The 12238-nt window shown below is 49.2% G+C and overlaps 1 protein-coding gene across 13 annotated transcripts in view; it reads right to left on the bottom strand.

Annotated features, from left to right (window-relative positions):
- The window catches only part of LOC138582484 (uncharacterized), a 451229-nt gene extending 440737 nt beyond the window's left edge, over positions 1 to 10492 (bottom strand). For 10 of the 13 annotated variants that reach the window (XM_069653812.1, XM_069653813.1, XM_069653818.1 and 7 more), the window contains exon 1: positions 9798 to 10470. In XM_069653812.1, coding sequence (XP_069509913.1) covers positions 9798 to 10330 — 533 coding nt within the window. In that variant the 5' untranslated portion in view covers positions 10331 to 10470. Of the gene's footprint in view, positions 1 to 9797 lie in introns of all 13 variants that reach the window. The other 3 variants (XM_069653815.1, XM_069653819.1, XM_069653811.1) reach the window with 2 other exon arrangements.
- Positions 10493 to 12238: the final 1746 nt, after the last annotated feature.

Genomic DNA, 12238 nt, shown 5'->3' with positions numbered 1-12238 from the left:
CTGTCCGTCTGTCTGTCTGTCTGCAAAAGAAACACTCTGGGATCCGTCTTAGGCGAACAGCCTGGTCTTGAGGGGTTTCCTGAAAGTGTAATGATTTTCTTCCTTCCTGAGTGATTCAGGGAGCTCATTCCAGGCCTGCGCCATCCGAACAGGGAAGGAGCGGCCATTCCCCCATACTCTTTTGAATCGGTTGACCTTTAGGGTACAGGCCTCTGTTGACCGTAGGGTTGTACTGGGTCTGTAAATCTCCAGTTTCTCTTTTAGGTATTGAGGCGCGGACCCAAAGAGACACTTGTGTCCCAATGCCAACAATTTAAAGAGAATTCTGGCTGCAACAGGAAACCAATGAAGCTCTCTACGGACGCTGTTACAGACTCTCTACGTGCAATGTTATAGATTATGTGTACTGCTTCATTTTGTAGTTTCTGCGGTTTATGAATATAATCCTTACTGGCTCCCCCTAACAGGGAGTTGCAATAATCGAGCGGCAGTAAGATAATATCTCGTACCAGTTTAGCACGATTATCCCTCGTGGTCATAGGGCCAAGCAATCCCAGGACTGTAAGATAGTAATTAGAGTTCCTATGTAGTCCACATGGGCATCCGTGTTAAGCGTGACCTCAATAAAGATGCTGAGAGTTTTAACCTTTCCGGCTACCGGAACAGGACCTTCATCAATATAGAAACTCGGAAATTCCTGTCCTAAACTCTCTCGGGAATGCTTGGACCCGTATACCATGAGCTTAGTTATACTAGCATTAAGGCATAACCAATTAGTCGACATTCGATTTTTTATGGATTACCACTTGTCAGTAAGAAAGCTCAGCGGGTTGAGTGCTTGCTGCTGTGCTCTGTGTGTAATCTGCAGGTCACAGTTTCTAATTCCAGGCAAGGCCAACTGAGCTATTCATACATCAAAGGTCGATAAATGTGTACCAACTTTGGTTGGGAAATAAATGTATGTAAATATGTGCTATGTATAGCGCTTTGGTGAAAGCGCTATATGAATAACAAATCATTATCATTACCTTTCGGGAGTAGTTTAGTGCTCTGCCCTGTCAGTGTTATCTCTAATGTGTGCATGAGCTCTCCGGCCAGCATAATTCATCTGTCTGGCGTGCTCTTTTTCATGTATGTGGAATGCCCTCAGATCTTCTGGATGGATGGGCGTTTGGAGTATTTAGCAAGAAGATTCACCAATTGCAGGATGTCTCCAGGGGCTTGGAAGGGCCACAACAGACATGGATGGAACCCTGCCTAATCCTATGGCTGGCACGCTTTTCCTGCATCCAGATTTGGTGAAGCAAGGATGAAATCTAGGTGGACTTGCAGATGCAGATCACAGAAGCGGAGACGTTTCTTATCTCTTTCTTTCCCACGCAACAAACGTTGTCGCTTCCAGGTGGACTCCGGCGATGGTGTTCGGCTCGGCCTACCTAGAGCAGGCACGATGAAACCTCAGGGGGTTAAGGAATGCTGCACTTCTATGTGATCTGCTCGGAAACATTTCATCTTTTTTTACTCCTAGATTTTGCTGCAAATATATGCGGGAGAAATCCTTCTAGAGCCCCACCCCCTTAATTCCCTTACATTAGTTATTCTCCTAAACCCACCCCCCACATATATTTTGGTGAAAATACATTCAAAAGACGGTATCAGGTAATATTATCCCCATACATAATGTCGCCATACCTATAGTTGCCAGGAAATGGCATCGGCGACATCATTTATGGGGATAATTTATGGGGTAAATGGGAGCAGGGGTTGCGGGGTGTAACCCACTCCCTTAAAAAAAAGATGTGGTTTGCAGGGGTGTCCCGCGCAGGTTACATATGTTAATATCGCTGGGAAAAAAATGGCGCCATTTTTGCATGGCAACATTTTTGCGGGGATATTAAAACATGGATCTAAAAAGACGTCGATGAAATCTCCCTGTCCCGAATGTTGGTGCTCGGCTGCTTGGTAGCATGAAGCGTCATGGCCATATCGCATCAGTATTGTGGGCGTGGCTCTGAATGCCTGTGGCCAAACGGGTCCAGTGTGAAGCACTGGACCCGGATCAAGGAGCAATCTATGGCTTTGGCCCGAGCTTCCTTTTTTTTTATTGTTCATCAATGATGTTCCCGCTCATCACATGTGCTCCAGCCAGCTGCAAGCTTTGACTCTTCTTAAGCCTGAAGGATCGCGAGCAAGACGGTGCTGCGCGACTAGCAGGCATGCTTGGCATTGCCACCATCCGAGGTTCCACAGACATTTTCAATCCTGGTCCCTGTCATTCGGCAACTGGGTTTGTCACCGAGGTACCCATGTGGGTGAACGTGCACTTAAAACATGCTGGTGACATAAAGGGTATTCCCACCGTTTCCTAGGCTTGGCACTGACATATTATGCCAGGTGTTGCCATTACATCCCCTTCGGATTTGACAGGCACCAATATCATATGCTGGTTGATCATATGATAAGGCGTTGCATTCATATGCCTAGAAACTGACACCATAGGCCATGTTCTGCTGTTAAATGTGTAGCTACTCACATCACATGGCAGGTTTTGCCAACATAATCCCAACGACTCATCCACATGGCAGATTTCACAATTCATGCCCAAGTACTCACATGATTTACCAGCTATTGCCATCATTTGCCAAGGTACTCACATCATTTACCTGATATTGCCATCATATTCCAAAGTACTCATGCCATTTCCCATTTATTGCTAGCAAATGTCCAACTAGTCACACCATATCCCAGATACTGGGCCTCATTACGAGGTAGGCGGTAGCCATGGCGCTATTAGCACCATGGCTACCCCCTTAGCGCATTCCGGGTCCGGGTTGTCAAAATAGGGACTTACCGGGTCATTCCAACCTTGGAGGACCCGGTAAATCCCCATTCCGAGAACCATTCCCCATTCCCATTCGAGCCCCCAAAGGGCTCAATGGGAATGGGGATGGAGCTAATAACGGGCCGGCTAATAGCGGGCCCGTTATTAGCTCCCTGGTCCCTTAGCGGTTCCCGCTAAGGGCGCCTGCTAAAACCAGGCGCCCATAGCGGGACCAGCAAAGGGACCTCAGAATAGGGTGGTAAGCGTTTACCGGCACCGGTCTCCTTACCAGTGCCCGTTAACCGTTATCGCCCACCTCATAATGAGGCCCACTGACATCATTTGACAAGGTCCTCACACCATTTCATAGGTATTGCCAGCAAATACCCGAGTACTCACATGATTTACCAGATATTGCCATCATTTGCCAAGGTACTGGCACGATTTTGCAGGAATTGCCAGCAAGAGCCCCACTATTCACAGCATATGCCTGATACTGACCTCATATGCGAGCGGTTAAGATACTCTGCAGGCTATTAACACTACCACTTACCCGAGTTACTTCATTGGTCAGGTGGGGGCACCAAATGCACAGGCCCAGCCCCCACTTTCAAGGAATTGCCATTGTTTGTCCAGGGATTCACACCTGCTGTCCGCTATTGACATCCCCGGCACAGGTACTTTAATATGCTTTCACACACAGGCATTTCATAAAGATGAACAGTTCTGGGATGGAAGCAAGGCCTGTACCCCGGAGAAGCAAAGTGCTCTGCCAAAGGCACTCACTCTGACAAACAGAGGGTAAAAAGTGTAATAAACAGACATGTGGCAAGCATTGTTCATAGTTAACGGGTTCTCGAACCACCTCATATCTGGTGCGCATTGTAGAAATATACCAGTGGCTCGTGCACATGTACATATGAGGCTCAAGGGTGCTTGAGGGACTGGAGGCTGGCAAAAAACATATATTCACTGACAGAGCAATGAAGGTGTCCGGCTAAGGTGCACTTGTTTTAGTCCTTCGGTGAGGGTGAAAATATTTCAGCCCTAAAGTGAGGATGCCCTCTCGTATTGGCGTCCTGTCCTGTGGGAAGTGCACTTGTTTCGGCCCTGCAGTGAGGCTCCGCTTTCAGCAATGTGATGTCTGCTCGCTGGAGACCTGGAGCAAGGTTCGCCTTTAAACACTGCAGTCATGCTGTCCTTTGCACGGTGCACGTGTGTCTGTCATGTGCTAAGAATCTGCTTTTGGTGATGCAGTGGTGTTGTCCTGTCTGGGGTACATGTGCACCAGCACTGCAGTGTCTCCTTTCAGTATTGAAGGATAGATTGCCTACAGAACATGAGCTCAGCTTAAGCTCAACGAAAGTGCAGAGTGGCAGAACGGAAGTGGCAAACCTCATGCTCATCCTCTGACAAACTGGCCTGCTGTCTGCTCCAAAGGCAATAGAGACTCTCCATCCATGCCAAAAAAAGAGCCCATATACAGGCACGGGTTTCCGGTAAATCCAACAACATGGCTGAACTTTTCAAGATCTGCAGGGAACTAGCCAACCCTTCTGCAGTCCCCGCCTCCCCTTCTCCTTCCCATGCCCTCTGTAACACACTGGCCACACACTTCAACACCAAATCTCAGGACATCCTGAACACCCTGGTTACCCACCCTCCCAACCCATCCGACACCCCCTTTGCTCCCTTGGCCCCTCCTCCTCCCTTCCTCCTTCGCCTCCTTCTCCCCTGTCACACCTGAAGAAGTTACCAGAGTTGTCAGCTCCTTGAAGGTCTCTTCTAAACAGGTTTCCCCTTGCTCATCCAGGACCATCAATCATAACATTGGCTATCTTGCCCCTGCACTCGCTGATTTCTGCAATCACTCTTTTGTCACTGGTTCTTTCCCCTCCTCCCTTAAGCACTCCCTTGTGTGCCCACTCCTGAAAAAACCTTCAGCAGGCCCTAGCTCCCCTGCCATACCGCCCTTTCTCCATCACCCCTTTCCTGTGGAAGCTGCTGGAGAATCTGGCATTGCCCCAACTTGACTCACACACTGAACTTGTTGGTGGTCTCCACAACCATCAATCTGGACTCCGAGCATCCAGAGGCACGGAAACTGCTCTCCTGAACACCTGTGAAGAACTGCTTGCATCCTTGGACTTCAACTGCCCAACTCTCCTCATCCTTCTCAATCTCTCTTCTGCCTTTGATACAGTCAACCATTCCATCCTTATATAAAGGCTCTATGATACCCATGGTATCTCGGAACGTGCACTGCACTGGCTGACATCCTTCCTAACTGACCGCTCTTCCCAAGTCATCATGGGCACCTTCTTCTCTCCTACTTCCTTCTCCATATCTGTGGTGTCCCCCAGGATTCTATCCTCTCCCCTTGGCTCTTTAACATCTACCTTGCCCAGCTCCACGCCTCATCTCCTCCTTCTCCTCCAACTCCCAGGGTTACGCAGAGGACACACAGCTCTTTTTCAAATTTCCTGCTGACCCTCTTGCACCCTCCATCATCCCTGACTGCCTTTCTGCCATCCAGTCCTGGTGCACCTCCAATGATCTCTGCCTCAATGCCTGTAAAACCGAGATCCTTCCCATTGGGCCCCCTGCTCCCTCCTTCTTCCCTTCACTCTGGCCTTCCTCATTGGGTTCTCCCCCTGATCCTTCTTCTGAAGTCAGAAATCTTTGACTCCTCTCTCTCCTTCCTCCCTCACACTCAGGACATTGCCAAGAAGTCCCACTTTCAGCTCTTCCTTCTCAACGGAATTCTCCCTTTTCTCACTTTCCTCCAGAGGCTCAATGTTACCCGAGCTCTGGTTCCCTCTAGGCTTCACTATTGCAATAGCCTCCTCGTGAATCTATCTTCTTCCACTCTGCGAACCCCTCCAGCTAATCCAAAATCGGGCAGCGAGACTTATCCTTGGCCTCAAGCCCAGGGACCGCATCTCTCCTGCCCTAAAAAGTCTTCACTGGCTCCCGGTTGCTACACGGATTAAATTCAAATCCCTCTGCATCATCCACAAGGCTGTCTGGACCCAGGGACCACACTATTTTCAACTTTATCACACTAAATACTCTCCCTCTAGACCACTATGTTCCTCGGACACCAACTCTTTGGGGATCATTACGACCCAGGCGTTAAGGGGTTAACGGCGCCGTAAAATGTTGCGGCGCCGTTAACCCCTTAATGCCTTACTACGAGGTCCCTTTGCGGCTCCCGACTTTAACGGCTGGTCTGGACCAGCCGTTAAGGTAGGGACCCGCAAAGGGTCCTTGAACGTAATTACGGTACCGCAATTTGCGGTACCCTAATTACCGCCTTCCCCTTTCCCATTGAGCCCTATGGGGCAAAAATGGAAATGGGGAAGGGCCAATGGTAAATGGGGAATTACCGCCCCGCCAACCTTGGAATGGGGTGGTAATTCCCCATTTCACCATGGCGGAATTGGTAAGTTACCAGCGTTAACTATGGCGCTAATAGCACCATTGGTTAATGCCGGGGTTGTAATAAGGGCCTTTGTGTGTAAAGCGTTTCGCAAAACAGAGGGTAGGTGGTCGACAGTGGTCGAAGTGCATGAAAAGAAGTAGTGGAGCTATGTTCCTTGCCGCCCTGCCCCACTCCCCACAAACCCCATAGCCGCACACCCTCCATAGCGCAATACAAACCCCCAAACACACAGGCCAGCTGTTTAAGGGATGTTCAGTGCAGTGCAATGAATTGCAGGTTTCAACTGCTTCCTACACTTTTATTTTAAAATGAAACCATTCCGGAATGGTTTCTTTTTTAAAATAAAAGTATAGGAACTGGGAAACCTAATTTAAAAAAGTAGAGGGGCACCTCTCCCAAGCGCTCCCACCCACTTCGACCACTGGTGGTTGATCCCTTTCCTCAGATGGCTCCCTCCTATGGAACAGCCTCCCCCCCATATGTGCCTTGAGCAGGACCTTCTTAAATTCCGGAAGCACCTCAAGACATTCCTCTTTACCTCCTGCTACTCTTCTTCTCTCCTCTGCTAAGCCCACAGTTGCTGTGATTGGTGTCTGGGGCCCTTATGCATCCTCGGGCCCCTGACCTTCCACACCCAATCGGCCCATCTCCTGCCTACCCTCAGCACTTGCCTTGGCACACCCTCTGCCCTAGAGGTTCGTAGGTACACCTAACGTGGCTACAGGCCGTGTAGCACTCATCCACCCAAGCATTTCATCTGTGGCTCACCCTTGATCTCAGACTCCCTAGCACGTACCCCCTCTGCCCTCTTCCTTGCTGCACTTGCACATTCTGAATACTCACAAGGCATAGTCCTTTTTCCCTCCACTGCTCTTATTAGATTTTGTGTTTTGTAATTTATTTAATTCCCGTGTTCCCTCCCCTTGCCCTGTGCGGGTGCTTTGAAACAGTATTTTACTTGCTGTATAAGTGCCTAACAAGCAAACAATAAAATAAAAATAAAATATGTCAGTCCTACAGTAAGAGCCCCTTTCAATTTCCCAGTGTCGTTTCCCTGTCCTTGGCAAGGTGCTCTCTTATATCAATCCTGCAGTGAGGTTATCCTTTCAGTGAGGCAGCTTTGGCATCCGGGTTTCAGTACCGTAGTAAGGGTCACTTTTCTTAATGCAGTGCCAATGTTCTGTGGCTTTCATTTTCACAGTAGCGACATGATTCTATCACGTGTAAGATGCACTTGGCGTCAGTTCTGCAGTGAAGGTCACTTTTCTTACTGCAATGCCAATGTCCTGTAGGTGGTACACTTGCCTCTGTCCCACACAGGGGTCACCCTTCAGTATTGCAGTAGTAGTGCCCTTCCCAGTGGGAGTGCATTTGCTTCACTCATGCAGTGAAGTGCAGCTTTCATTATCGCAGTAGCGACATCCTATCCTATGTAAGATGCACTTATCTCAGCCTCACATGGAGGGTCACTTTTCTTAATGCAATTCCAATGTCCTGTGAGTATTACCCTTGCCTCTGTCCATACTGAGGCAGAGGCGTAGCCAGGATTGTCTAACAAGTGGGGCCTGAAGCTAATGTAGTTGTGCCCACCGCAGTGGCATTAGCATCTGTAAATGCCCACACAGCGCTTCTGAGTGGACATTTATAGATTTTGGGTGGGCATTGCCTGCTCAGGCCCTATCCTGTCTACGCTTCTGTTGGGGGTCACCCTTCAGTATTGCAGAAGTAGTGCCCTGCCCTTCCCAGTGGGAGTGCATTTGCTTCACTCATGCAGTGATGTTCAGCTTTCATTATCGCAGGAGCGACATCCTATCCTGTTTAAGGTGCACTTGCCTCAGTCCCGCAGGGAGGGTCACTTTTCTTACTGCAATGCCAATGTCCTGTGGGAGGTACACTTGCCTCTGTACCGATCGGCTGAACAGTCTCTGAACATGCGCAGTAGCCAAATAATCACTTGTAAGTAGACCATGAAGCTTATAGAGATTTTGCGATTGCAACAAAAAATGCGCAAAATGTATTTTAAAATTTGCCACGAAATGTGTGTTTAATGCATATAGAAAGCTGCAAATTATAGTATACCACCCATCATCACTTTTTGTAATTAGTTGACAAATCCCCATAAGTTTCTTATATCCAGTGCCTAGAGCACCAGTGGACAAAGCTTCATACAGCATTTATATGAAGGAAATTGTTTTCAATCCAGAGGTGGAGTAAGGACAATAGAAATACAATTCTGTATGTTTTCTAGCTACAAAATGCAACAAAATGCATGCAGCATTATTTCAATTTTTTGCCACAAAATGTTGAAATCAATTCTCTCTCTTGAGCCGGACCTCCATAAGTTCCAGAAACTAATCAAAACTCTGCTCTTCTCTACCTCTTTCCCTCTTTCCCTTCCCCGCTAATCACCCCACTGCCACTGCCACTGGTGGCCGGATCCTTATGATCTTCCAGGATCCCAGACCCTTCCTCCCAGTCAATACCAGCACCCCTTCCCCCACTGCACTGCCTGGAGGGCCCCTCTTGGTGGCGCCACATCCCACCTTGAGAGTCACCTGCACCAGCACTTAGCCTGAGCTTCTACTTCTCGGCTCCCCTTGGCACTTCTCTTCTGGGCCCTCTTCCAGCACTTTTCCACTCCTCTGTTCCCAGTTCCACCCACTTCCCCAGCACTTCTCCTCAATGCACTTGCACAGCCGAATGCCACAAGGCCTAGTAGGACAACAACTGTATATTACTGTTTGCCATTGTTTTTATTTCCCCAGTTCCCTTCCCATTTAGCCTTGTGGCTCTTTGAAACACAATTCTGCTGTATGAAGCGCCTTACAAATGCTTAATAAAATAAAAATAAAATAAAAATTGCTCCAATATCCTGGTGGCTCTGATTAAGAATGGGGCAAGTATGAGGAAAGAGCTGATACTTTTACCATTCTCACTCTTTTTTGGTTACTAACTTGGAAGGCCATATAGGCCCCTTTCTCGAGCAATTACAGCACAATTGAAACCAATCTTTCTGTTGGAGGTAAGAGCATCCAGAGCCCTGTTCTTCTCCAGCTTGTGCTCCTCTACTGGTTCTTTCTGCCTTCTTATCAAAGCATGTTTTTACTTGAGCCGCTCGTTCTAATGATATCGGACACCATCTAGCATTTTGTAGGATACCTTCTTGCTCCCTCATCCCATCTTGACGCCCATCACTTCTAGAGAATGTCCAGGTCTTCCTGGTAGGAGGTTTCCCTGTCTGGCCTCTGCGGAGCCTCCTGCCATCCTGCCTAGGTCTGCCTCCTCTCATCTCTGGGTCCCCTCTGGCCTAAGGATGTTGCTCTTCTTGTCACCCTTGGATCACATGTCTCCCACCCCTCCAGATTCCCTGACAATGCTGGTACTCTCAGAGGAGACGGAGATCCTCTAGAGGGTTGCTTACTCAGCTCATGGGGTCTCACATTCTTGGTCCCCTGGTCAGCTCCCCTTCCCCTCGACTCTCCTCTGACAAGCTCGATATCCCTTGCACACCATGATTTCCCATTCACTCACCTCGTCTGCAGGTGGTCTCTCTCCACTAGCATGGAGTTGTGGTCCTTGGTCAGCTCGTCCAGACTTTCCCGCAGCTTTTGGATCTCCTGTTGGTATAAGTTGACGACCCCCTGAGACATGGTGGAATTCATCTGAATGAGCTCCATCTTGAGCTTGGCGTTGTGCTGCTCCAGGCAGCGCATTTTATCAATGAAGCTGGCAAAACGATCATTGAGCTTCTGCAGCTCAACCTTCTCGTTGGAGCGCCTGGTTAGGAACTTCCAGTTCTCGCCGGCGACGTCCACATCTTCGTAGGACGACAACAGTGATGTGGAAGCATTGGTTGAGCCGGTTGACGCAGAGGAGAAATTGATCTGTGACATGCTTTCCGGAAGCTTCCAGGATGACCCAAAGTTTTCGTAGAAGGAGCGGGCCGAGGGTCTACGACTCACAATGTGGCTCATGGTGCTACTGGTGATGGCAGGTCCAATCACGTGCTGAGAGGGCAGCGAACTTGACCGAAGGGACGAAGAGACCGACTGATGATAGGACATATTACTTTGGGGGTCAAGTCTCAGGGCTGTCAAATGACAAGGAGCGTCGACTCCTCCAACCAGTTGCAATACAAGGAGATACTCAGAGACAGGATGTTTATGGCCCAGGCAGCTTTGCTTATTAGAGTAGGATAACAGTGTGTCGCGCGAGAATGAGAAGTGTCAGCTTCTCTTTAGAGAAAGCTGCATCTTTATACAGTCTGGCGTTCAGCTTCGTGCAGACACGAGAAAAAAAAAAAACATGACACATGTTTTCCTAGCCCTACCTCGCGCATGACGGGGGAGGCAGGCACTCCACCCAGCGCCTCAGGCAGTGAACCCTTTTCTTTCGTATCAGCATCCTTGTTCCTTTTGCCTAAGGCAGACCCACCCAGCAGAGTTCTAGGGGGTATACCTAGTACTCATCAATATGCTATGTGCGGCTAAGCACACGGCTGGTGGAAAGGTGATGAGAATATCTCTATAGGAAGGCAGGCACCGTGATCACCGTCAGTGACATAGCCCAAAATGGACGTGCAAGCACAACTGTGTCATGGTACAAGATAGCATAACATGGCGGCCGCAGGGCCTTGACGAAGAGAAATGGAAGGTTAGCAGCGATGCAGAGACAGAGGGAGGGACAAGGTAGAAGCAGAGAGTGAATCAGAAGTGCACTGGGCTGGAGAGAGAAGCAGCAGAGTACTGGGAGGTTGGGATCGGAGAAGGCGGCAGTGTACTGGGAGGTTGGAATCGGAGAAGGCAGCAGTGTACTGGGAGGTTGGGATCGGAGAAGGCAGCAGTGTACTGGGAGGTTGGGATCGGAGAAGGCAGCAGTGTACTGGGAGGTTGGGATCGGAGAAGGCAGCAGTGTACTGGGATGAAGGGAGCACTGGTCCTGCAATGAGAGGAAGGGCTCGGGAGCCCAGCAGCTTTGGAGAGGCCTGCAACAGACCACTGGGGCGTGGCGATGGTTGGGTTTGCAGCGATGGCACTGCACTAGGGTGGCAGAGGCAGCCGCAGAGCTTTGGCCTAGAGGGGTGAGCAGAGGCGCTGCTAGGGGAGGCTGGGAGCTTGGTTGTTGCCCCGTATAGAAGCTCAGGGGCTAAAACCGAAATGCTAGCTAAACCCGAGTCCCGCCCGGCAGTCAGGAAATTAGCGTAGCCTCGGATCTTTTCCAGACCTGGCAACACTCCTGATCGTGAGCAGCAGTGCTCTGGAATGGAGGCCTAGACAAGTGAGTGTGTTCTCACACTTCTGCCTTCATGTTTCCCTGTGCAGTGCACATTTATTTGCATAAGTGATGGGAGCCCAACAGGCAGCAAAAGAGGGCAGCATGTTCTGAAAGCCAAGCGCGTAAGAGAAGATGAGCCGGAAGGGAGTTCCATAACCTGATTCTGGGAAGGCCGGAAGTCGTCCCATTGCTTTAGCACGTTTTACCTCAGGATAGAGCGCATGGATCTGGTGACCCTGGTGGTCCTGTACCCTTGGTCTTCTGTTGCAAATACAAAGGAACTTGCAAGCCAGCAGAGGTGCTTTAAAAGCTACCTCCTCGATTTAGGCAACCATTGTACTCCGAAGAGTTCCGTTCGTATATCTCGATGTGTAGGTGGCCACAATGGCGGCAGCATTGAGAGCGGCTTAAAAAAAGCTGGAGGACTTGTTGGGATGCACTTAATTGAAGTCAATCACAATAACCTATTTTAGCCCCAATGATGGCGCCCGAAATGGTGGCATCATTTCTTGGCACCGTGGCATGCAATAGGCGTTTGCAAAGCTAATCATGGCCTTCATAGACTAGGTGCAGTCAAAGATGACTCTAGGGCCCTCACAATAAGTGTAGTGGGTTCCTGAATGGAAATACTGCATGCGGTAATTACAATTACCACATTTGGTCTATCTAAAACGGTGCAGAAAGATAGTTCAGTGTGT

The sequence above is a fragment of the Ambystoma mexicanum genome, chromosome 3q, assembly GCF_040938575.1.
Source record: "Ambystoma mexicanum isolate Mex_15411 chromosome 3q, UKY_AmexF1_1, whole genome shotgun sequence".
Taxonomy (NCBI): domain Eukaryota; kingdom Metazoa; phylum Chordata; class Amphibia; order Caudata; family Ambystomatidae; genus Ambystoma; species Ambystoma mexicanum.
Note: the sequence above shows the minus strand (reverse complement) of the source record. Positions and strands in the feature narration are given on the sequence as shown.